Source organism: Prenolepis imparis, unplaced genomic scaffold (genome assembly GCF_030444845.1).
Source record: "Prenolepis imparis isolate NDT839.2.m4 unplaced genomic scaffold, iyPreImpa1.0 SCAF_9, whole genome shotgun sequence".
Lineage (NCBI taxonomy): Eukaryota > Metazoa > Arthropoda > Insecta > Hymenoptera > Formicidae > Prenolepis > Prenolepis imparis.
Window position 1 is genome coordinate 74,828 of NW_028141167.1, and position 26,581 is coordinate 101,408.

General features: G+C 31.6%; 6 protein-coding genes across 9 annotated transcripts in view; 3 read left to right on the forward strand and 3 right to left on the reverse strand.

Moving 5' to 3' along the window:
- Positions 1-930: 930 nt before the first annotated feature.
- LOC145940387 (uncharacterized) lies at positions 931-7,090 on the reverse strand. Its single transcript, XM_083045482.1, has 3 exons — positions 6,625-7,090; positions 4,934-5,077; positions 931-4,393 (listed from the first exon to the last, which is right to left on the reverse strand). Exons 1-3 carry the CDS (start codon positions 6,757-6,759, stop codon positions 2,465-2,467), a joined length of 2,208 nt encoding a protein of 735 aa, XP_082901608.1. The 5' UTR covers positions 6,760-7,090; the 3' UTR covers positions 931-2,464.
- A 388-nt stretch (positions 7,091-7,478) lies between these two features.
- Positions 7,479-10,057, forward strand: Ufd1-like (ubiquitin fusion-degradation 1-like). Of its 2 annotated transcripts, XM_083046167.1 has the most exons (5): positions 7,479-7,633; positions 7,745-7,865; positions 7,933-8,087; positions 8,322-8,873; positions 9,224-10,057. In XM_083046167.1, exons 1-5 carry the CDS (start codon positions 7,631-7,633, stop codon positions 9,293-9,295), a joined length of 903 nt encoding a protein of 300 aa, XP_082902293.1. In that variant the 5' UTR covers positions 7,479-7,630; the 3' UTR covers positions 9,296-10,057. The 2 variants fall into 2 exon arrangements, with proteins under 2 accessions (XP_082902293.1, XP_082902290.1); XM_083046164.1 differs by lacking the exon at positions 7,479-7,633 and having other exon boundaries at positions 7,718-7,865.
- On the reverse strand, positions 9,139-11,602 carry Vps29 (vacuolar protein sorting 29). The gene is made up of 4 exons (XM_083046168.1): positions 11,465-11,602; positions 10,837-11,028; positions 10,312-10,547; positions 9,139-10,016 (listed from the first exon to the last, which is right to left on the reverse strand). The coding sequence occupies exons 1-4, from the start codon at positions 11,465-11,467 to the stop codon at positions 9,899-9,901; spliced, it is 549 nt and encodes a 182-aa protein (XP_082902294.1). The 5' UTR covers positions 11,468-11,602; the 3' UTR covers positions 9,139-9,898.
- A 219-nt stretch (positions 11,603-11,821) lies between these two features.
- Positions 11,822-15,007, forward strand: Rad9 (cell cycle checkpoint control protein Rad9). Of its 2 annotated transcripts, none has more exons than XM_083047259.1 (6): positions 11,822-12,012; positions 12,273-12,475; positions 12,543-12,614; positions 12,969-13,125; positions 13,402-13,573; positions 13,867-15,007. In XM_083047259.1, the coding sequence occupies exons 1-6, from the start codon at positions 11,979-11,981 to the stop codon at positions 14,564-14,566; spliced, it is 1,338 nt and encodes a 445-aa protein (XP_082903385.1). In that variant the 5' UTR covers positions 11,822-11,978; the 3' UTR covers positions 14,567-15,007. The 2 variants fall into 2 exon arrangements, with proteins under 2 accessions (XP_082903385.1, XP_082903383.1); XM_083047257.1 differs by having other exon boundaries at positions 11,823-12,012; positions 12,543-12,707; positions 13,867-14,997.
- A 621-nt stretch (positions 15,008-15,628) lies between these two features.
- On the forward strand, positions 15,629-17,755 carry Endog (endonuclease G, mitochondrial). The gene is made up of 5 exons (XM_083047260.1): positions 15,629-16,049; positions 16,334-16,527; positions 16,654-16,890; positions 17,055-17,235; positions 17,470-17,755. The coding sequence occupies exons 1-5, from the start codon at positions 15,783-15,785 to the stop codon at positions 17,566-17,568; spliced, it is 978 nt and encodes a 325-aa protein (XP_082903386.1). The 5' UTR covers positions 15,629-15,782; the 3' UTR covers positions 17,569-17,755.
- Positions 17,756-17,845: 90 nt separating this feature from the next.
- The window catches only part of Crb (cell polarity complex component crumbs), a 38,272-nt gene continuing 29,536 nt past the window's right edge, over positions 17,846-26,581 (reverse strand). For both annotated transcript variants that reach the window (XM_083047256.1, XM_083047255.1), the window contains 6 exons: positions 25,481-26,306; positions 24,814-25,186; positions 24,020-24,335; positions 23,089-23,412; positions 22,617-22,715; positions 17,846-21,581 (listed from right to left, as the gene is read on the reverse strand). In XM_083047256.1, coding sequence (XP_082903382.1) covers positions 21,354-21,581; positions 22,617-22,715; positions 23,089-23,412; positions 24,020-24,335; positions 24,814-25,186; positions 25,481-26,306 — 2,166 coding nt within the window. In that variant the 3' untranslated portion in view covers positions 17,846-21,353. The remainder of the gene's footprint in view (positions 21,582-22,616; positions 22,716-23,088; positions 23,413-24,019; positions 24,336-24,813; positions 25,187-25,480; positions 26,307-26,581) is intronic.

The following is a 26,581-nucleotide window of genomic DNA, read 5'->3' on the forward strand; positions in this document are numbered from 1 at the left end:
TTGTAATAATAATAATAATAACAATAATAATAATAATAATAATAATAATACCTTTATACCTTCACGTCAATCTTATATTATTTTTAATCCTCTATTTTATAATAGCATCATTTAAGAAAATTCGTATTAGGGGAACATGGCACATGATATTTGTCACATTTAACGAAGAACAAAAAATAAAAATTAATAATGTCTAAGCTCTCTCCCTTTCTCTCCCTCCCGCGCCCTCTCTCTCTCTCTCTCTCTCTCTCTAACGATGAAAATTATTAATTTTTTTACAAAATTAGAATAGATATCAAAATGTCGATAAAACTCGCAATTATATAATGATAGTGCATAATTGAATGCGGTTATAAGTATAAATTGTGATTATATATTTATATCAACTAGTGTTAGAAATTTATATCACTTAGTAATTATACTTAATTATAATGCGGTAGATCTTGGAGAGAGAGAACATTTTATCTATATAAATATTTATTATAATAAATAATAAAAACGATAAAAAATACACACACACATACACGTACAAACCCACATACAAAGCTATATTCTCAATAATTATTAGATAATAAAATACTTTTCGGTATAATTTTTTAGATTTACCAGTCCTTAAATTAAATGCAAAATATCCGAGCTTTAAAAGAATCGGAAGTTTCCCCTATATTTCTTTAAAAGCTATAAAACATTACAAAATATTTTAAAAAATTACAAAATACTATAAATTTTTCTTTAAATAAATTAGAATTGTTTTTCATGGAACATTTTGTATAAATACAATAAATTAATTGCTCACGATAAAATTTGATTATAAATTTAATTATACTTGAAGATAATAACAAAATATAATTAAAAACACTTATATGTGTAGTAAAACTAAAGTTGTTCATTTCATTTTAGTAAACTTGAGAGTAGTAGAATAAAGTGAAACAAGATGTCCCAAAAATATCGTACCTTTATTGAGGCAACGGTGGAAAATTGTTAAACAAGTTTTTTATAATGGAAATTTATAACCTTACATATATGTATATATATTATACATATATAGGATTGTTGAATCGCTTAACAATTATGCATAATTAATACATAAACATTCGTCGATGTAGAAAGAGTATCACCTTCTATAATTATACACGTATATATAAAATCGCGCGTATTGCTTACAACTTAACTAAGGATATAAGGAAAATAGTACAGTTTATTATATAAATATCTAATCATAATATCTTTTACGCACGATTCGTAATACAATTCGCGCAATAAAAACTTTCTTCCTTTAATAACTCGTATCTAGAAATATCTCTCTTGTCTTGTCGCCATTTATTTCTAAAAAATTGCAGTCAGCTCGTTTGTATATTATTTTTTATATCCAAAGCTTGGATCAAGGCACTTGCATCATACTTTTTTTTGTATAGTTTTGTATCAATGTTGTTGTTTGTAAAAAAAGAAATATACTATGTACACATACGCATACATTTTACCAAAAATATGTAAATTTTATCTAACATTAGTCTGTATTTATATGTTTATATATTTTTAACATTTGTGTTGTAAAATGGACTCCAAAAGATATTGAAACGCACAAATTATCGCAATTTTGTGTTTCTCCATGAACACAATATGTGTAAAGATATATAGAAAATATCTGCCCTTGTTGTGGGATTATTGATTTTGGAAGCCCTATTCCTAATATATTTCACGTGCAAACACACACACACACACACACATCATACATACATACATACATACATACATACATACATACATGCACGCACGCACGCACATACGCATATAACAATAAGTCATTAAAACGTTTAGTAAAACTATGCAATTATTCGAGTAATTATATTTTTGGCCGTAAGACGGTAAACGTATTGTCTATATTACAAAATAGGGTAAACTTTTCTCGCGAGTACTCGCTGTACTCGGAAAAAAAAAGTATTTTAAAAAATCAAGCATGCTTTTACAAACTATGCATCACATTTTGAAATAAGATCGATATTTACTATAAATACCCGAATAGAAGAAAGATAGAAAAGATATCGTAATATTCACGAAACTTGACTCGATTAAAGATGAAAAAAAAAAAAAACTGCAAAAATTTATATAAGAAAAGATTATTCGTAAATGTTAATGAAAGAGAATCGTATATGTAATTTCTAGAAAACAAAAAATTATAATTGAAGATACAATTAATATTTTATAGACGAGAGAAAAAACGTTTTTCACTATTTTGTCGCTATGCGTAGGAGCGTCAGGAATGACGTCGAAAATTTGTCGGAGCACCAAAAATATACACGTATCGTCTAATCGTCTCCCTTGAGCAATGTTCCATCGTGTATTGAATCTCGAAATTTTTCTCCTTCGATCTTGCGCGCGATTTCTGTGATTCAGTCAGTCTATCGGGGAAATATCGCTTGACGATTCCTCCGTCTTCTTCTCCTCGATGCAAATTTTTCATTCACTATTTTTCATTAATCGATGCGGTCGTGGACGCGGCCGGCGTTCGGGAATCGTCGTCGTTGGACGTGCCTTTTTGCTTGCCGGCCGCACCGCCGGCAGTCTTCTTCTCCTCGAAATGTCGCTTCTGATGCACCTTCATATTGTCGCGGCGATTGAACATTTTGCCACATTCCGGACAAGTGTGCGTCTTCTCGCCGTGAACGTGACGATGAGCGGCTAGATGACTCGCTTGCGCGAAACTCGCGCCGCATTCCTGGCACACGTGCTTGCGCAAACCTTCGTGTTTTAATCGATGCTCGTTGAGAAATGCCTTGGACGCATAACGATTGTTGCAGATGTTGCACACAAACGGCTTGGGATTGGAGTGTTGCAGCACGTGCGCCTTATACTTGCAAGCAACTTTGAAAGTCTTGCCGCATGTCTCGCACGTGTAGGTGGTTGCGTGGCGGGTTCTGATGTGCTCGTTCAACACCGACAAGTTGGAATAGAGATTGTAACAGAAGCGGCAGCGAAAGTTTCGTCGCTTTTTCATATGAACACTAGCGATATGGCCGAGTAATCGCGTGCGAAACGGAAAGACTTTACCGCAGTATTCGCATGCGAGATTCTGCGGGGGTAGATGCGACTTCATGTGAATCTGCAACGAAACCTTGTGGTGATAGCTCTGTCCGCAATCCGTACAACTGTACGGTCGCACGCCTTTGTGAACATTGTCGTGCTCGGCTAGATAAAATTTGGATTTAAATCGTTTCGGGCACTTGGGACATTGTATAGGTCTGGGATTGGTGTGCGAGCATCGGATATGCTTCATCACGTCGGATTTGCAAACAAATTTGGCGTTGCAGACGACGCATGTATACTGCTTGATACCGAGATGCGTTTTTACATGCACCGTGCATTTGTCTCGACGCTCGTAAAACTTGCGGCAGAGCTTGCACGCGTAACCGTTCTGCGTACCGTTCACTACATGCTCCACGTTGTCGTCCACTTTAATCTCCTCGCCGTCGATCTTGAAGAGTTCCTCCGGATTCTGCTGCGTCGTCTCTGGTTGTTGTTCCAGCTCCGCCAGATCTTTGAGCTTCGCCGCTGCACCGCCGCCATTCTTTGCGGACGTGCCACTGAGGATGCTATTGATAATGCCATTTATTTCGACGCTGTTGTCATTCTGTAGTAGATTTACGATCGCCGTGTCGACGAGACAATAGCTCTGATCGGGAAAGATTCGTGCTCGCACTGTCGCGACATCGTCGTTTTGCTTCTGACACAACTCTACGGTAAAACTGATATCCTCGGCATCGTTATTCCGATTTCTCGTCTCCTTTACGGAGACCTCGATGTCGGGTGAATTAGAAACGGTCGTCAATAATTTATTCAATGTCGAGGTCGGCAGCTGAATCGTCGCTGATGAATCTGGCGGTTGCGAGTGTTGCTGCTGCTGTTGCTGCTTCGGATTCTGTTTATCCGTATTCTCGTTGTTGCTATTACTGTTGACTGAAGAAGGAGCGTTGATGTTATTTTCTACATTATCGTGACTTTTCAGCCTATTCGCGGTCGGAGTTTTCTCGTTGTCCGCCGCGAACAACGATGACGAGTCCACGCTTTGTCTACTTCGAAGCCAACGAATTGGCGACGTTTCTGTTATATTTTGATTCTGTACATTTTTCTCTATATTAGTTTCATCGCTGTATTTGGAAATTTGTTGCTGCTGCTGCTGCTGCTGACTGCGAAGACTTCTCAAAGTCTTCGACGAAGCGGTGGGTCTCTTCTTTTGCTCCGCCGAGTCCTTGACGTCCCTAATGTCACTCTGGCTCTGACTCTCCTCCTCTGCTTGGTTACCTCTAGTGGAATTAAGATTTTTTTCAATACTGTTGTTATTGTCCGTCGACGATGTACCCGCTGGGGAAGTTGGTTCTTCGTTCTTTACCTCCGCCTGGAGAGAGATCGAATTAAAAACGTACAAGAGTGGGTACCAGAATATGCCTCTATAATTCTGATTATAACGCGAGTAAATTTAAAAACGATCGCAAAATTTCAAAAAATTCTTGTCCGAGTTTTCAATAATGTTTTCATTAAGATTTTTTATATTAAATCATATTATCTGTCTATTATAATGATGTTTCTTAATGAAATAATGAATAAAGTAAGTTTAATAATCGGAAGAATTTCCAGTTGTGTTCAAAAGAATCATCAAAAGAATATATTTTATTAATATTTTTCAACAAAGATACAAAAAACTCAGCAGTTGCTCATAAATTGTAAAATATATTTTATTTACTCATGTATATATATTTCTATTATACTTTCATTATTTTGTAACACTTAGTATTCATATTCATTATATTGTACATCATTTGAGAGAGAAATTGATATAAGATGGAAGGATAAACTGATTATATACGATCTAGAAAAAAGAGCATGGTAAAAGAGCAATAGAGCGGTAGATGAAATATAAATAAATACAGAGACTTACAGACTCTGTTAAGGGCGGTAGATTGTACTGATCGTGTAACACTTGTTGGGTGCGTAGACACTCCTCTTGAAAGTCACAAACGAATTCGAGCTTGCCCAGACATTGAACACAGATCGCCTTGGGCAGAGGATCCCTCTCATCTATCTGTGATTCATAAACAGAAGCAATCTAAATACTAAAAGATGATTGTCTGAGAAAAGACGACATATTTTTATATATATATTATCCCGTTGTGATTTTTAAATAAACTACTCTTTTTTTCTCTCTTCCTGTTTCTTAATTCACAAAATATCAGTCACACATTCGAAGATGCAAATACTACCGCTCTGCTCTATAGATGTAACCAATTTATGACATATATTTACATTCTAGTACCCACTAAACTCCATGATAACATCAAGACTGGACTTATTGATAAACTTATAATTTATAACAGTTACAGTGTTACATTGTTTGTTACTTACAATTTTAAATAAAGTACACTATATATTTTTGTCCGAAGAATATTCACAAATATTATCTGTACAAATATACAAATAATTTGTACAAAAATCGTAGCACATTTATGCACACTTGCACATTTAAAAATAAACACATTTTTGTGTGTGTGTGTGTATATATATATATATATAAAATCTCACAATTATTTTTCGATCAACAGTAAGAACAATCTTAAAGATATTTTTTACAGAAATTTCATTAGTAAAGTAATTCGCATAAAAGATAACATCTATTATAGATTGTAATATATCCGAGTAATACATTGGAATTATGCGATAATGAGCAAAGTAAATTTTCGATAGACCAACAAAATTATTACCGCTAACAAAAAAATAATTAAATCAATTGCTTTCGATATAACAACGTTGCCCAATTTTCTCTTAAAACTTAGGCGCTATCTATACTATATCTCATTAAATATATTGCAAATATATACTTATTTCATTAAAGCACAGTAAACAAAGATAACAATTTGTTAATTGATGAAAGGTTTTTTATTTCGTAATAAAGGAAACAGAGAATGTGTGTGAAGAAAGCTCAACAAGTATATAACAACGAAAGCAAGTTACAAAATTATTTAAACGAGTTATAAAAATCACACAAGTTTCAATGCTTAATTTTTAATTTATTATTTGCAAAATATAAAAAGCTCTGTGCATATATGTGTGTATTTTATATATATATATATATATATATATATATATATATATATATATTACTCTTTATATACATATGTAGAGTACATGTTGCGTTATTATATTTTCCTTTGTAATTATTTTGTAGAGCATTGAAGCTGAAAGCAATTCCAAAATAGCAATTTATTATGATTGAGATATAAAAACTTGCTCAGTTAGAGAACCTTGATATTGCAAACAAATATCTTTTTTGTACATCAACAGGCGTGAAATATACAACATTAAGATATAAAATAATAACACCCAAGCATGCGTTGTGCATAAACATACGAATTCTTCAAGTTTTGAGGGAAAAAATGGAGCAGAGAAAAAAAAAACAAAAAGAGTATAAGGAGAAATTTAATTCTCTCTTTTCCTCCCTCGCATTATTTTTCTAATCTCTACTAAACTATTTTTATCTAATCCTTCAAGAGGATAAATAGACGAAAGAGAAACGAGAAAAAAACTTTACAAATATAAAAAATCCGTTCGATGGTGCAAGATTTAGCAACTTACCAGGATGTTGATTTTCCTGTAGATTTTATGGCCCAGGTATCGTTTAACGCCCTCCTCACCAAACACATCGATATAAATTCTCTCATACTGGCCGCAAAGCCTGCACATTTTCGCCTCCCCCTCTTCAACATCCATTCTCGTTTATCTTGTCGGTAAATGATAGACGCTGAACTACTTGAAAATAGGAAAAGGTAAGAAATGACAATAAAGACTTATGTTCACCGTTATGTATTGTACCGACGCCACTACACGAGTGACGCGATGTCCACACTTTTCTTTCACGAGTGTCTGCCTTTTTTTTCTTTTATTTGCGGAGGACACGATACGATTTGTTCGACAGCGAACAGAATTTGACGTTAAAACGCGCGTTAACGGAACGCTACATAAGGAAGGGGCGAAAATGGAGAAGACTACATTGGCGTTACTACTTGCTAAAACGATCCAAAGCCATGGAAAACTCTCGGAGAATAACCGCATTCGAGCCAGACTATTGTTTGCGCCTGCGCCTGCGCTTGCGCCACACACGGAGCGTTGACCAATCAGCGGCGATCGAGCTAATGGCCTAGTTTACATCGGTCTAGTTTCCACCGAAGCCTTCAATCCATGGACGTAAAGCCTAGTCTACAATAGAGTCGTAAGGTCGTAAACGTAAGAAATTGACCAATCACAGTCGATTATTCTCCTCGAATTCAACTGTGATTGGTCAATTTCTTACGTTTACGACCTTACGACTCTATTGTAGACTAGCCCTTAAGATATTCTTAAATATAAGAACCGATTATGAATACCGGCCCTTGTGTCACCAAATGGAAAACGCCCTTACATAGTATACTGTGGCCATAGCGTCAGGTTGAAAATGCACCCTTATCCTCAATAGTCAGAAAAACAATTGTATTCTCTTGTATGTTTGTCTTTATATATCTCAAAATAAATTAATTTATATTATTCCCCCATAGCGAAAGTTTCATAAAACAGATTGCCAGGAAAATTAATCAATTGCACAAACATGGTAAGAAAGATGTGAGGAGAAAAATAAAGGAGATGAGACAAATCTTTATAAAATTTGTTTTTTTGAACAAACAGATTGAGGTTAATGATTTATACTAAAATGACTTTTCAGTTTCAATTCGGGTTTAACATGTTTCCGGAGATTCCGCGGCCTTTCAACACTCAGTACAAATGTTTTTCGGTGTCGATGTTACCCGGGACCTATCGCCAGGATGTTGAGCGTGGTGGCAAGAGTTAGTAGAGCGTATCAGTTATATGAAAACAAAGAGGGTACTTTGCATTGATTCATTTATTTTTCAGTAATTATGCCACCGTCCGCTCTTGAACAACTCACCAGACTCAATATTATTTATCCAATGCTGTTCAAATTGACTAATAAGAAAACAAATAGAATCACTCATTGCGGTGTGTTGGAATTTATCGCTGATGAAGGCAAAGTCTATTTACCTTACTGGGTTAGTAAGCAATACAAGTTTTATTTTGAAGCTATGATAAAAATTTTTACTACATTGCAATAAAAATATTAAAATTTTTGTCTTCATTATCATTAAAGAGCAAGCAAAAAATATTCTTATCTAGTATCTATGTAGCTTTTTATAATATATCAGTAAAAAATATATAACATAGCAACTTTAACATAATAAATTTAAAATAATATATAATATAATAATATTTACTATTTTTTTTAGATGATGCATAATCTTTTGCTGGAAGAAGGCGAGTTGCTAAATGTAGAGAGCGTGTCGTTACCAGTTGCGACATTCTCGCGCTTTCAGCCACAGTCGGAAGACTTCCTAGATATTACAAACCCAAAGGCTGTGTTGGAGAATGGTTTACGCAGCTTTGCCTGTCTGACTACAGGCGACTTAGTCGCTATCAAATATAATCAAAAGATTTATGAGATGTGTGTTCTAGAGACTAGACCTGGCTCGGCAGTCAGTATCATTGAATGTGACATGAATGTAGAGTTTGCACCACCAGTTGGTTATAAAGAACCAAAGAGGGAGATGAAAAAGGAAGAAAACGAGATGGAGGATTTAGCTGATTTGATGCCAGCACCGACGGGTTTCGTGCCATTCAAGGGTGAAGGCGTCCGGTTAGACGGCAAGAAGCGCAAGGACATACCAAAGCAGGAAACTTTGATTGCCAAACCAGCTTATGTTCGAGGAATACCCGATTACGATTATCAGATAGGTACTCTCCGATTTCTACGCAACATGAAGCCAACGAATAATAAGGAGGTAAGCATTAAAGTTTAAATGATAAAAACGACAATTTTGGTTTATATATATATATATATATATATATATATATATATATCAATTTATTTATATTCTAAACTGGAATAATTTACATACTTAGTTTGCTTTCTAATCATCTAAATTACAACAGTCTATTATATTTTAAATTATAAAACAAAATATAAACTTTTTACTTGAATTTATAGTAATTATTTTGAATTACAATAATTCTACATATTTTTTGTTATACATAGTTTTTTTACACACACACACACACACACATTGAGATATTTAAGTTTATAATAATTTAGTCTGTGTACCAATATATGATTAATATTGTTTTATTACAGATGAAAGATTCAGATGAATTTAAAGCGTTTAGTGGCGAAGGATTTACTCTTTTGAGAAAATCTAGAAAATAATAAGATAATGAACACACACACACACATACACAAGCGTTTATCTTTTTTAATTTATAAATAAATTTTTATGAATGTTTGTTTTGAATGTATATTTCTTGTAAGAATGTTCTATTATGGAATGATGTTTCTTATTTGTTACAAAAATGTGATTAAATAATAGTCAATTTTTTACAAGAGATAAATTCTTTAAAAGTGTTAAAGTTATATGAAATAAATTAGAGAAATAGAGAGAAAGAGTGTTCAAAACTTTTCAGACTTTTTGTTTCAGTGAATGTTATGAATGCAAAGATTGTACCATAAATTTTTTTGACACTGTATATGAAAGAAATTTCTTTCAATTATTAATGACAGTTTTTGGAATTATTCCATTTAGTAATTCATTTTAAATTCAAGAAAGGATCCATTTTACATAATATATAATCCATATAATTTTATTTACAACAAACATATGATTCAGTAATTATGCTTAAATGTTATTTAATTAATTAAATAATCCGAGGTGAATTGCAAGCACTCTGCAAATGTTACATATTTGTATGCAATTTTGTTGAATTCTCCGAGTATAATCGCAATGAGTGACGTATACTGAAAATTTCATTGGCTCTAACTTTTTTTATATTCAATTCTCTCTACTTTAACTTCGTCTCCAACCAATTGATACACATAAGTGACCACTGTTGAACTCTGAATGTCCATCAACACAAATGATGGTATGACTGATCTGAAAAAAAGAAAATAAAAATTGAAAGATTTTTCTTACAAGATCTTGTATTAAATTAATTGTTGTCATAAACTATATTTCCATAATAAGATCTTTTCATTTTTTTCTTTTAAGAATCTTCAAATTATAAATTTAAAAAGTAAGACTTAAAAAATTTTACAATAGCTATATATATATATATATATATATATATATATATGTATATATAATTTTGTAACAGTCAGGTGTTTTCTTTTTGTTTTTAAGAGATACTTTTGTATAGAATTCTTGCTTCTATAATTTTTCTCAGCCTTACGTGTCTAAAGGATTATAAGCTCCGGTAGCTGATCCAGGGTTGATGTAAAATTTATTTTCATGTTCGTATGCTTCAAATTTATGAGTATGACCAGATATCAGAATATCAACGTCCAATTGCCTTTGTATCAGTGCTAAAGATTCAGGATCACCCCATGGCACCACTTGATGCCCATGAGAAAGCCCAATTCTGAACTGGCCCACAGTGACTACTTTTTGTTCTGGATAATTTAGATTCTGTAATAAGTAAAATGCATCTTCTTACACATGTTTTATTTATATTTTTAAAGATGCAATTCTTTAATCAAGCTAATTCTTAATAAATATGTTTTGCATACTTTAAATATATATAATTAATTTCAATATTTATAATTTTGCTTGATTATATTCAAGCATTTTATTATGGCTGTATATTTAATTAAATTTTATTATTATATTTATTATATATATGTAATATATATTCTCTAATATTTTTACATTTCTATGTAATTAAAGAAAAATATATGCTTTTGGGATAAATGCATACCTCATCAAAATCTCCTCTAACTACATGTACATCACTGGCTAGTGTTTTGAGATAATCGTAAGATTCCTTTGTACAAAGATTGCCAGTGCATAAAATATGTTGTATTCTACCAGGTACTAGCAATTTTTTGAATTTACTTGGAAGACTGCTACATCTGTGCGGAATGTGCAAGTCGCCCAATACTAACACAAGCTACAAAAAGAACTCGTTGCTGTAAATATCTGTTTTTAAATTAAGTCATTTTAAAAGACTTTATGAATTATAAGAAGTACTTTTCGTTCAATATATACACATTTCCAAAAATTATAGGAGAAATTAGCATTTATATACTCAGTTAAGATTTTATCTCAAATGATTAAATAATAAAGAAATAAAAGGAAATAATTTATTACAAGGACAAGATTACAAAAATGTGTATGTGTACATATGTGTATATATATAATATATGTGTGTGTGTGTGTGTGTATGTATAGTACAAACTTGTTTTTTAAAGAAACACCTTTAATATCCTAAATGTACGAGATATGCATACATATAAAACTTCTTTTATGTTGAGGTTGAGGTTACAGTATTAAAACGATTAATTTTCACTTTTAATAAATTTACAAATTAGTTTTGCATTACTCACCATGATTTCCTTAATCAAATCTATATACTAATATATTTCGATATATTTATAATCTTTTCGATATCAATAATTATTATAATAATTCATAGAAGAGGCAGAAACGTCAACCAAACGTCAAAAGTGTACAATGGATATCAATGGTTCAGTTTCCACCGAAGTCTCTAATTCGCATCTAAAGCCGGGTCTACATTGGTCGTAGAATCGTAGATCGTAAGAAAATTGACCAACCACAGTTGATTATTTTTGAAATAATCGACTGTGGTTGGTCAATTTTCTTGCGATCTACGATTCTACGACCAATGTAGACCCGGCTTAAGATCGGACTATGAATACCGGCCTATGAATATCGACACCGACCTATAATGTTATTTTCTAATTTTTGCGTTTATGGCCGCGCGAAAAAGTGTGAATGTAGCGAATTTTTCCCAGAAAGTTATTACAAGGAAAGAAAAGTTTTTTTTTACGAATATCTTTTACGAATACTAATTTTACTTGGAATAACAAAAACATAAATATGAAATGCATCGTACCTGGAGGAAATGTTAAGGGTATTTTATTCTTCTTTTTTTACTTTAGGTTATGCAATATATGTTTCCAAATATATATATATATAATAAATATACAAGAATTTACAATATATAATGAATAGCATACAAGAATTTACAATATATAATGAATATCATACAAGAATTTACAATTAAGATAAAATAAAATCTTGTGGAAAATTTTATGTTACATGCATATCAGAATTTTTTCTAAATAAATTTATAATGCTATTGTTTAATTGTTAATGAACACTTCTCGATAGTGTTGGCAAAGGCGATACATATGCTGGCAAAGATTGGGGATGAAATGTATGTGAATCCACAACAGGAATTTATATCTTTTTGCACAGTCAATATGGCAAAATCGGCATATTCTGACATTACATTTCACAAAAATTTCTTCTCTTATTATACACTCGGGGATTTTGAAGAAGAAGAGGCACAGAAGTGTAAAATTTCAATGAGAGTAATATCTATTATTTTATTCCAGCATTATATATTTAAATATCTAATGTTTATTCTGTAATTTGCAGAGTGCTATGACTATCTTTAAATCTGCCCACACATTGGATAAACAAGTAGAGAATTGTCACATTCATTTAGAGGTAGATTCCTGCAACCTAATATTTATCTTGAAATATAAGAATGGTGTCAACAAATCTCATTTGTCACCCATCCTGGATCCTGAAAAGTTACAAGTACATTGAAAATATTTTCCTCGTTAACTTTTGACATACAAAGCTCGTGTAATTTCATGCATCTAACATTAAAAACTAGAGTGTAATTTGATATATTCAAGTAAATTAGTATCTCTTTGAGTATTTAAAATACTAAAAATTTGGATAAATGTAACTGTTCAATATTGAAAAAGAATGCTGTATGTATCCTCGGTCTAAATATATTGTATTATTGTATTATCTAATTAATCACTTTTTAATAAAGTTATATGAATTAAATAGGCATCATACTCTAAAGCTGGTATGACCAACGAACTGACGTCGCAAGCTCGAACATTGGTGGATGCTCTGCAAAATTTTCCACAAAACCTGATTGAAATAACGCTTGAGATAACGCTGCACAAGCTGTTGCTTAGGAATTATATAGATGATGCATCAGGTAAATCAAGTGTACAATTTCTACCACACTATGTAAAAATGTGTAAAAATCTAATTTAACATAATATTAATAAAAACAAGATAATATAAAATATTAATAAATTATTACTTATCATTTGATTATATCTTAACAAATAATATGCATTTAACAATTTGGCATACAACTTTGACAAAAACATACTGAAATAATTATTAAATTATTATTTAATAATTTAATAAGATTGTTTTCTCACATTTTATTTTTGCTCTTGAATAATGTTACTTGATTTTTTTATAGTTATGGTAAATACTACGCGCACTCAATTGGCTTTTGGTGTTGGAGAATTTGATCGCTATATAGTGGGCAATGAGACAATCATCACATTTTGTTTGAAAGAAGTCAGAGCATTACTCAACTTTAGCGAAAGCATAGGCGTTCCAGTCAATATAAATTTTGAGACAGCAGGAAGGTATGCATTATAATATACATTGTAAACCTCTTTTTATTTAGTATATTTTATTTAGATAAATAATTAATTACATTAAAAAAGGAAATGTTTATATTAAAATATAACTATACTTATATACAATATGATATATTTTAAGTAATTTTACCAAAGAAATATTCTAATAGTCTTAGAATTTATAAATGCTGATTTTATATGTTAATAATAATACAACTTTGTGTTTGCGTGTGTGCATATGTATTTAAATTATATTTTAATAAATAAATTCTATTGATTTTGCATGTAACATTTTTCAGACCAATGCTGCTTACATTAAAGAACCAAGGATTTGAAGCAAATTTGTTATTATCAACTTTAAGCCCGGATAGTGATAGTCAGTCGGATTCGTCGACCGTCAACAGACAGGTGCAACCTATTCGAAGAAAAAATACTTCTTCGAGAAATATTTCCAGACGTGTCAATAAATCTTCAAATCGAATTAAAAAGTCCACTGTTTCTGTCGAATTTGTGATGAATAATACATTTAAGAATAGATCAGAGAAAAAGACAAACCAGACGGACAAGAATCAGACGCTCAACCAGACTACTTCTATAAACATTGTTTCCGCGGAAACAAATAATTCTATAAATAGTGCTCAAGAGAGAAATCTAAAACAGAGTCGTTTGTTATCGTTTAATCCTGTCGGCGCAACGTCTTCGATAATTGGCAAGAAGATTCCGAACGATCAGCGAAAATTGGTGAACTCGGTGTTTTCTAACATTGCGAAACGGAAGTCGGCAAGCGACGAGGAAGATTGCAAATTGCAGGAGCAAAGCACAGGAGAGTGTATAAATATGCAAGAAAGTGTGCCGCGTTCACCGCCGCCGTTACGTCAGGCGGCCAAAAGAGCCAGATTAGTGTTCCAGAAATGTTTTCAAAACACTTTTGATCCTCGGATGTTACCTGGTCATGATACTATCTTGGTGGAAGACTCTGACGAGAATAATAGCGATTGAAGTATTATCTCCACATGTATTATATACGTATACAAATCGGAATTGATCAAAATCGAAATCGATTTGTTCAATATTACAACTGCGTAATTACATGACATTAGAATTTCTAGACAACTACAATGTAATGTTCTGTTAAAAAGAAAAAAAAGAATAATTCTTTTTTAATTTAATTGATTTTCTCGAACAGTTAACAATTCTACTTTTTCACCTGGAAGATAAGAGAATAATTATTTTTCTTTCATGAAAATTAATACGCATCAATTTATAGTATATTGCTAAAAATCATATGAATTACATATAATTATAAAATATATTATTTCTTAAATTTTTATTTAATTTTATTTATAGAGATTTTTATAAAAAGAACTGTTACAAAGTGCTTCAAAGCTTATTACAATTTCTTTCAATATTTATTCCATTGCAGACATATTGATTGTTACATTATGTGTATGTGTGTGTGTATTATTTATTTAAACACAAATCTCTCATACATACTGTAGACAAATTCTAATTATTATACTTGTGTGTATGAACTTTATTTAAATCTAATTTTCAAATGAATTTAAGTGTACTAGTTACACATATATAAATGAGATCTTATATAGAAAAAGTTGATTATTTTAAAGTGATCAAAGTATTAAATAATAAATAACACACACAGCACAGAATTATTTAAAAAATTGAGTTAAGTGGAATTTGAATTATAAATAAAATCTTTTGCAAGATTTTAATAACTATAAATAGGAAGTCTTTGTATATGATTTAAAATTTAAAAAGTGTGGACTCCCTTCTCTCCTTCATTTTTGTTGCTTTATACTCCTCTCAAGATTTGAATGTATACTAATTTTATTTTATATGTTATATATATATAGATATAAATATAACACGTACACAAAAAATAAATCTCATAAATTTAAATTATATTTTATCATCCATAATGACAATAAAGATAAACCTCTTTTTTGTCGAATTTAGTAGAATATATCTGATATATCTTTTTCAAGTAGATTTAAAAATAAAATTTCAATATTTGTAAACGATGAAATGTCAACAAATCAGTGCTTATTTCGACTTTGCGTCACCAGTCGCCACATGTAACTCTAACCTCCTTGCGTTAAGGATGTAAGGATGTATCATGTATCTTGAGTGCGTTTTCTGCATTTTCTGGTCAAGAGCTCGTCGCAGGTGCAACTTACGATAAAATTATAAGGAAAACATGAACGTTATAAGGCAAGTAACGTTTAACCTGGCCGCCCTGACCAGCGTAGGTCTAGGAGGCTGGTATCTGGGCAAGTTCTCCGAACAGAGGCGATATTCGAACGAGAAAGACAATGAAACGAGCACTTTATCGAGGATGTCGATTCGGAATATGCCAGGATTGCCTTTGTTTGGTACTGTTTCGGCGGCCACTTCTTTGACATCCGCTGAAAGTAACCGCGAGATGGGTTCCAAAGTGTCCTCCACCGCTACGAGAGTGTCGCAAGTATGTATGCACATATACATATATATAATTTAATAATTAAATTATCCAAATTATGTAGATAATTTATAATAATAATAAATTTAATGACACAGGAAGGGGGTAAATATATATAAAAAGGGTAATATAAGAACAGATAAATTACAACACTGGCACACATATCAATAATAAATAATTTCATGTCACAGTGGTATATAATAATATAGCCATATTTAGAGAAATATTAGTACGTAAAGCCTCATGATAAAAATTGTAATGGTAAAAAATTCTACCGGACATTGTGACAGATTATGAAATTTGGTTTTCCTGGATTGGATCATGTCAGATCGTATGAGGATTTTGTGTTGTCGTATGACAGAAAAAATAAAGTTGCTCACTGGGTGTTTGAACACTTGACTAAAGAGAGACTACAGTCTAAGACTGAAGTGGATCGTTCAAAGTGCGAGTTCAAGCCTGATAAGAGTATACATCCCTTCTTCAGGTAAACAAGAGAAATAAAAGCACAATTACTTAAAATAATTTTTATATATTAATTGCACAAAAGAACAAGTTTACTAATTTAATTTAGTAATTTAATTGAATCTTCATCTTGATGAGATGCTGATAGATCAGAGAATATAGATTACAAGGGAAGTGGTTACGATCGTGGTCATTTGGCTGCAGCTGGAAATCATAGAATAGAGCAAAAACACATGGAAGAAACCTTCTTTCTTTCCAACATGGCACCGCAAGTTGGCATGGGTTTCAACAGAGATTCTTGGAATAGATTGGAGAAACACGTTCGAAAATTGACAACGGTCTATAAAGATGTTTATGTATGCACAGGACCGTTGTATCTTCCCAAGTGCGTCTATTTCCTTGCAATTTCTAAAATTTTGCTTTTACTTGTTATAGAACATATTATTATACAACAAATATTTTTTTACTATTTTAGCCTGTTTTCCTTAAAATATTAATTTTAAAAATTAATATTTTAATAAAAATTTATTTTATTTTTTTCATTTATAGGAAAGAATCAGATGGAAAGAAATATGTGCGTTACGAAGTGATAGGCGCGAATCATGTTGCGGTACCTACTCACTTTTACAAGGTGGTTGTTGGTGAAACAAACGATGGTAAACTGGATATGGAAGCTTTCGTGATGCCAAATGCGCCAATCGACGATAACACACCACTCACTAATTTCCAGGTATATACATATATGTATGTATTTAAGAGTGTCGTGCGATAAATAATTAAATCGTTAATACAAATAATCGGAGTATTAAAATTAGAGTAATAAAAAAATTAAATAAATAAGCTGTAGCATCTATTAGTATTATCTATTAATATCTTGAATATATATATATATATATGAGATAAGATGTAAGAAATGAATTTATGAGAATATAATAATTACAAGAATATAAATCAATTTTAATAGGTGCCACCAGAGAGCATCGAACGCGCTGCCGGACTCTTATTTTTTGACAAAATATCGCGCGATAAACTAAGTAAAGTAAACGGCAAACGCACAAGCTGACTTTTGAATTTTCTGCAATTATAAAGATTCTTAATTTCTGACATAACATCAAGCATAGGACTAGTCAATTAAAAATTCCTATTGTACATAATTTTTAGAAGTTTTATCAATCATGACGTCTTTTACGATATATTATTTTAGCTGTATTTTATCAAAGTAATAAATATAGAGCTGTTATTAAATTATATATGTATTTATTGATTTTGTACATTCAATTATCCACACGGAGTAGTTATACCTACTTATACAATATGCTTTATTGAAGTATCCTTATCGTTTCGACTTGTCATGATCACATTGATTAAGATGCTCGCGTTCGAATTTATATATTTATTCCCTCGTCTCTCTTTTACCAAAAGAGTAAGCTAATCTGGATTATTTATGCGAAATAATTATATTAATGAAAAACTCTTTACACAGAAAAATGAAAAAGGAAAAAAAAAGCTCCTGGGTGCTCACCGCGGCCATATTGGAATCGTGACGTCAGAGGCGAGAAATAACACGTTGAGATTTCTTAGATGCAATTTCTAAATAAAAACATATTTGCATAAAATAACACTTAAGATCTCTTTAATACACTTCTAAAAAACGCCGAAAACTATTCTTTTCCCTTGACAGTCAATCAACAACCGTAAAATGATCGAGATGTCAGACTTTGACATGCGGAATGACTGCGCATGTGCAAAGACCAGACGGACTGGGCCTCATAATATTACATTTTACAGCTGTTGATTGATTATAAAGGGAAAAGGATAGTTTTCGGCGTTTTTTAGAAGTGTATTAAAGAGATCTTAAGTGTTATTTTATGCAAATATGTTTTTATTTAGAAATGGCATCTAACAATTTTTAACGTGTGTTTTCTCGCCTCTGACGTCACGATTCCGACATGGTCGGCAAGGTACCAGAAGCCTTAAATTATACATATTTGGGCAATTTTTAAATATGTTTTAGCATAATAAAGTAATAAAATTAAAATAAATAAATTAAATTTACTTTTCTGGAATATACTTAGGCTTCATTTCTTTTTATTTCATGTTAAAAATTCAGTCTTGAATAAACGCTTTAAAAAGATGAATGAGATATGCTTACAAAAAAGTGTCGCGTTTTATATAATAAATTCTTATAACTTAAAATCATCTCGTCGCTCTACTTTGGTCGTGGTATAATATATTTATAATATAATTACGTACCGATTAATAAGTACCATTCATTATCATTAAATAATACTAATAGCCATACAAAAATTCTAAATATGATAAAATCCTTAATAATTTTCTCGATTTATAAGCTACTCTATGTACAAAATTAACAGGCGCAACGATATGCGTGCGTTGAAGTTCTTTTTTCTCTTATTCGTATCGAAACTCGGAAACGCTCGACGATGAAATTGTCATCTCTTCACAATAAGTCGGAATACGTGTCGTTGCTTAACCACATTAGGACATAGTTTATATAATTCACGCAAATAGGCAAATTAAAAGAAATTTTCTTATACATGATTAAAAAAAAAAGAAAAAAGATTATAAAATCGAATTAAAAAATAAAATTTAATAAAAGAATGAAAAATAAAGAGTATTAGAAATAAGCTACAAAAAATGAAAAAAATTATATATATCGTTTTTAGGAAAAGATCTTCTTAAAGCTAAATTAAAAGAAAAATTATTACAAATTTAATTAATATTGAACTATAAAGGAAAACAAAATTTAATTAAAATTAAAAATGACATATGTGTGTATGTGTGTAATAAATAATAATAAAAAGAATAAAATAGTTTGAAAATAGCAAAAATGAATGGATAGTACAAGTAAAATAAAAAATATATATATCTATATATGTATATAATAAAGAAATACGAAATTTTAATCCTTTGGAATTTTGAAAATTAAAACTGAATTCGCAGGACAAATTCCTGCATTTCCTCTATATAATTCGCCTATTCTTTCGCAAATATAAGAACATCTATACATTATTCTCGGAGATCTTTCTTATGTTTTACTCGCACGTTTTTTGGAATGTTGTCTAGTTTTCTCCTTTAATTTTTTTTTTTAACTATATTGTATACATCGCACGGCTTATAAATATCTCTTTAAGAAAAATTAGGCACTAAAATGGACGGGTTTGTTTGCTCGGATTTGTCTCCTTCGAGTATTGCTTAACATCTTAAGGACACTTTTGAGAGCTTTAAGTACACTTCATTACAATCTACATAATCTAGTTTACGCGTATCATCTACAGAGTGTATCTCAGAAAAAGAGAAAGAAAAAGAGAGAGAGAGAGAGAGAGAGAGAGAGAGAGAGAGAGAGAGAGAGAGAGAGAGAGAGAGAGAGAGAGAAAGAAGTGTAAATCACTCTCCTTACTATTTGTGAAACTCTCTTAGGCGAATACATACATCGTTGGATTGTCTAACATTTTTTTCCTCCTCTTTTTTACTTTTAGTATTCTTAAATTTACAAATTTTTGCACCTTTTAGATACTAAGCTTTTTAAGCTTATTTTCTAGGATCCTTGAATTTATTAATCTTCAATTTTTCGAATAATTGCGTTATTATTGGTCCCTCGGATTCCTTTTAAAGAAATTCTCATTCAAGATTCTCACTTTAATAATGATCACTTCCGAAATACAAATTATTTACGAAATACGTTAATGCACGTATCTTTCCTTAGAGCATTCTTTATGCTATTTAGTAAACTCGAAGCAACACAATGCTTTCATTTCATTCAGCAATTGATGCAGAGTTTCCGAAACCTATAGACAAAACTTGATTAAGAATTATTTTTTGACGCAAACACGCCATGCGAAAAGTACGTTGCACGCGAGAACGTTATTATTAAATGAATTATTGATAAATATGCATAACAAATTATATACCAATCATCTTAATATATTTGAGATATATTGTATTTGTGATTATTGACATAAATGCTTATAAAAAAAAAAAAAAAAAAAAACCAACTGTTAGACACTTAAGTTGCTCTGAGATATACCATTTTAAATGACTTTTCTATTTATCAGTCTAGCTTTAATTTAATCTACATTTCATTCAGAATGCTGCCTCGCAACATCTCAAAATTAAAATGATTGGTAAAAGGGTAAGTTTTGTTATGCATATTTATTTTATTATTAATTTTGAAATCCTTTTTTGCCCACACAGTTGTCGTATAAGCAATCAACGAATTAAAAGGATTTCACAGGAATTTGTTAACTAATCTCAAAAAAGTTTAAGATTTTATCTGTTACAGTAAATTCTTTCTCTAATTCATTTACATCTTTTTGTTATAATGAAATAAAACGAGGACTAGAAGACGCGATGAGTAACCGTTTCGATTTGATCGTTCATCGAGTGATCTGCATTCTTTAAATTGAGAAACTTCGCAATCAAATTACTCGCGTTTTCGGAAGACTAGGCTATACAAACGTATTCTTCGATATATGGAAAGATTTACATTTGCAACTATAAATTTATAATTAAGCAAACTTACAAACAAAACACTTAATCAACGACATTGATAGTTTCAACATCATGTTAATAGATATAGCATAAGTTTTAATAATTAAAATATTATAATAATAAATTCAATTATGACTTTAATTTATATGTATATCGTAATAAATTTAATTTTAGAAAAATCTTATAAATTTTATGACAAAAGAATTTTAATGTAAAAGCACAATTTTATCCTTTTTTTGCACTTATAAAATCTGCCCTTAAAAAAAAAAAAAAAAAAAAAAACATATATCGAGATTCGTTCGCATTGCTTTAATTAAATCAATTATGTGTCTTCAATTAAATTAATCTTTCTTCTGGTGGAGGCTTCATCACATTATCCATTTCCACTCGTGGATTGCTGAATTCTTGAGCACTGGGACTGTACGTTCCACGTGTTGCACGCTTCTTTCTCGCCATCATGAAAAACGCAACAAGAGAGCCGATAGCGATGAGGAGAAGACAGCCCACGATCGGGCCCACAATCACCGCTATGTTAAGAGCTTGACTACCTAATACAGTTTCTCGCTAAAAAATATTTTGAAATTATTAATATAATTAAATAAATATATGTATATGTATATTTACCCGCAAAAAAATCGGCCACTAAACTTTAGCACAATTTTTTGACATTTTTGAATTGCGATAACCCAGTAAAAAATTATCGTATTGAGATAAACCAAAGCTTATAAATTAAATTGAAATTGTTTATCAAGGCAGAGAAAAGTATAGAATCGAAGGGTCTGAATAGCTCAGTTGGTGAGAGCAGTCGCCCGGCAAGCGAAAGGTCTCGGGTTCGATTCCCGATTCAGCGACTTTCGGATCTATATTTTTCTCGCCTATAATTTTATAGGGGGGTGAGAGGGGAGTCGGGAAATAAATCTCGAATTGAGATTATTCCCAAATAAGGTCTTATAATATAAGAATTAGTCTTAGTCAGTGTTGGTCAATAAAATCTTAAACCTTGTTATAAATTAAAGCTTGAAATTTTCAAACTATAAAGTTTGGTGGCCCTTTTTTTGCGAGTGAATGTGTGTGTTATTTTGACACACACACACACACACATTTATAACAGAGAAGAAATAGAAAACAATATTTACAATTATTTATATATATATATATATATATATATATATATATATATATATGTTTTGATCTTTTTGTAAATAATGAGATAATATTTTCTAATATATAAGAATAATAATGATAAATAATGTTAATAAATTCTAATTTGAAAAATATTTTTTAAGCATAAAAAATTTATGTTAGAAAAAAGTATAAAAACTTTTAACAATTATTAAATAATATTTATTATATAAATATGTTCTTTCACACACATATCATATCGTAAAAATTTGAGAAATAAATATTTGCTTCTTGTTTGCATAACTATATGAATGTAGTGTAGAATGATATGACATTCTATATTTCGTGTATTCTTACTATATTTATCACGTTATTGATAAGAGATAAACTAGGTTTTATCTCTCTGTATCATGTACTTATGCATATATAATTTTGTATGTGTATCTAATCTAATTTTCTATCTCAATTTTATCTTACCTCCAATGTACAATTTTGTCCCATATATTCAAAAGTGCATTGACATGTGTATCCACCATTGTCAGCACATTTACATGTACCACCGTTCTGGCAATAATCCTAAATACAAAATCGAAACAAGGATAATTAATATATGCTTATGTGTACATATATATATTATATAAGCAAGAAAAATCAAATTAACGAATACAAATGTTATATAGTTTTACTTTCTCATTTTTAATTTTTATGATTATAATTTTATTGAATTTTCTCGAAGGAGATTCGTAATTTAATACAAAATTATCATCAATTCCATATACTTCTTTCCAATTTTCTACAATCTTATCTATTATTTTCTAGAAACAAAGTTTTTGTTTTTTATTTATTAAATTTCAGCAATATATTTTTCTCTAAATGCCTATTATTTATTATTTCTTTCATTATTTTTTTCTCATCTTATTTTTTAACAACATGCCGATGAAGGGCTCACCTCCTGACAGGGATCCATCATGCCGCAATTGTATCCGCAATAGCTGGGATCGCAGATGCACTGGTAGGTACCGGGCAGATTCTCGCATTTACCGTGTCCACAATCGAATTTGACACTTGGGTTTTGACACTCGTCCACGTCAATGGAGCAATCGGGACCGGTGTACCCGGTACCCTGGCAGTCGCACGTAAAGCTATTCACTCCGTCGTAACACTTGCCGTCGTTCTTGCAAGGCACGTTACCTTCAGAATCCGGCGCGCAATCGTCGATGTTGGTCTCGCAGTACATGCCGGAGTAACCGAGAGTGCAGGTGCATTTTGGCGTCTATTTTATAACAGTATTAATTGCATAATGATTTTTTAGAAAACACGAAATTTTAAAAATTTATACCTGATTATATAAAACTTGAAATAAAAATTTAAATTTAAGAAATTAAGGATTTGGGAAAGAATCTTAGGATTTCAATAGGAATCAAGTAAATAGAATTTAAAAATGTCTTTAAGAATTTCATATTTTAGAATTTAAAGATCCTAGAATCGAAAAAAGCACTTCAATGAAACAATTATAATTTCTATAATTTCTAATTATATGATTTATATAGTTCTAGAAATATTGTAAATTTCTTTAGAAGTTCTAATTTTATTAAGTGATTTTAAAGTGTTAATAGTTAAATTTAAAAAAAAAGTTATAAAAGAATTGGTCTTTCAAATTTTCAAACTTTCAAAATTTTTTTTTCAAATAATTTTAGAATCCAAAAAAAATACGAAAAAGAATGTTTAAACTTAATAAGAAATTCAATCCTAATTTCTATTTCTATATAATTTATGTAATTACAAAATTTTCTCTAAAATTGAAAAAATTGGATTATATAATAATAATAATAATAATAATAATAATAATTGTAGAGTACTACTGAAATGCAAAAGATTACCTGATACAGAAAGTCACATCTTCCGCCGTTCTGACACTTTCTGCGAATGCAGTAGGGCGTATCGCAGGTCGGGCCGTCGTAACCGGGCATGCAATTACAGGTAAAGTTGTCGTTCGTCTTCGTATTCGGTATGTCCACGCAAGTAGCGCCGTTCTTGCATGGTTCGTTCTCGCAAGTGATTAGCCGAAAGCTCTCGCATAAATCGCCGGTGAATTGGTCTGGGCACTCGCATCTAAAGTGACCCGGCAGATTCACGCAGACACCGTCATGCTGACACGGACTCAGTGTCACGCACTCGTTGATGTCGCTGTCGCATCTATGACCAAAAAGGAATCGATGAAAGACGGTGCTCTTTACGATTGTTGAAGAGCATATAGTTTCAATCTTGCTATTTATAGAATTTATCTGTGACATTGTGATTACATGAGACTAATATGTGATATCAAAGTGATAAGTGATTGAAAAGAATGTTTTAAAGATTATAGTTGTTCTAGAAGATATTTGATGCACACGTGTCTAATATGACGTGTCTGATATTTAGAAAATAAGCTTAATTCTTACATAACTGTGCGTATTTCTTTATATTTTTAAGAGATTTAAAGTCTTCAGAGACATTAGAAATTCTTATACAAAAAATCTCTAATTATAGAAAGTAAAATTATTTTAAATTTACTTTAAAATTACTTAAAATTTTAATAATTAAATTTAAGTTGCCGAGAGCGAGAGAGGTGGGAAGGGAATTTCCTTTATGCATAACAGAGCTAAAGTAATAATTTAAAATGAAAAATACTAACAGCCATCCCTGCCAGCCAATATTGCATACGCAGGTATAATTTGCGATACCATCGATGCAAATCGCGCCGTTCTGACATTTGTTGCCAACACACTCGTCGATGTTGAAGGAACAATCATCTTCGGCATAACCGGCCGGACACTCGCACACATAGCTACTAGCCTTATCGAGGCAATAGCCATCGTTCTTACAATCCGTGTCGAAGCATAGCTGGCAGCCGACACTATCACGATGAGTGGCATTACCATCATCTTGCAATGCTAAAAATTCTAGCGGCGTGAAGTTTGCGTTCTGATATACCTCTTCGTATGTAAAATAATGCAGTAATATGCTGCCGATACGTACTTCGCCCAGACAGCCCTTAAATGGTTCTCCTGTTTGACAGAGAAGAAAAAGTGGATGGTTTTTGATCTTAAGCAAAAGTAAAAAAATAAACAAAAAAAAATATGACTATATAGTTTCATAATAAAAATTCTAAACAATTAAACAAATTGAAAATTAATTTAGTATAAACGATTGAAAATTGAAAGGTTCTCAAGTTTTAAGAATTGGAGGATTATAGTAGTACATGCTTCGCTACGTATTTTAAAAACGTATTTTATTTTAATTTTAAAATAACTTAAAGTTAAAAAAAATTTAAAGACTATTAAAACCAGCACCACACTCACCGGACATCATATTATGCGCTGGCATAGCTGTTGTCAGCTTATGTTCATTGTAATCCACATTATTGCCCTCGATTCCACTTCTTCTTTCATGTTTGGATCCAACAGTAACATAAGTATGTACATCGGACAAGGCACTAGAAAGTCCACCCAGAGTGACCGTTCCGGTCACTAGGAGATCGTACCACAGTTGGAAACTAAAGTTGGGACTTATGTGAGGTTGTTCTTCGGTGGGATTGACGTAACCACATTCCACAGAATTATTGTTCAATTTAATAAGCAGCGAGGTCCAATTTCCATCAGGTTGGCTTTTGCCGAAGGAAACAGTATCCTGATTTTCCAGATCGAGTCGCCAAGATACGGAGACAATATCCTTGAAAACGGACACGGTGAAGTGTTGGTCGCCCACGTGAGGTGCCATATGAAACAGCGTACCGCCAGTATTGGATCGATAGGTGATCTCGATGGTATCGAGAACAAAGTCATTGGTGTCAGTAACCATGACATCGGCGCGTCCGTACACATATGTGAAGGCAGTGGAGATTCCGTTGAAAGTTGCGTTGGCGATGCACTCGTAACCGTCGTCAAGATTCTGGCAGCGCGAACCTGCAGGACAGTCCTGCAGTTGACAAAACTCCATCTCCTGGCAAGTCTTGCCAGTATAGCCGCGCGGACACTGGCACCAAAAATCGTTCCATGTTACGTAACACGAGCCGTTGTGGTTGCACGGGCTGCTTATGCATACGTTGTCCGATACCACACCCTCGAGGACTTTCTCATGGTCGAAAGAAACATTGCCGAATTGAACGAGCGTCGGAATGTCATGTGCCTGGAAGGGAAAACAAGCTGTAAAAATCCTAAAGGTGAAATACAGCGATGATAAAAGAGATGTTGAAGGATGATGAAAAAAATGATGACTAAAACAATACAAGATTCAATATTTAAAAAATATTTATTTTTATTTAAGATAGAAAAGGCCTTATGTAGAAATTTGACAAAATTTTTATTGAAAAGTATTAATAAAGATGAAAGCCGAAATAAAATTTTAAACCAACAATTTTGGAAAATAGTAAAAAAATGAAAGAATTATTCAAACTTTATTGT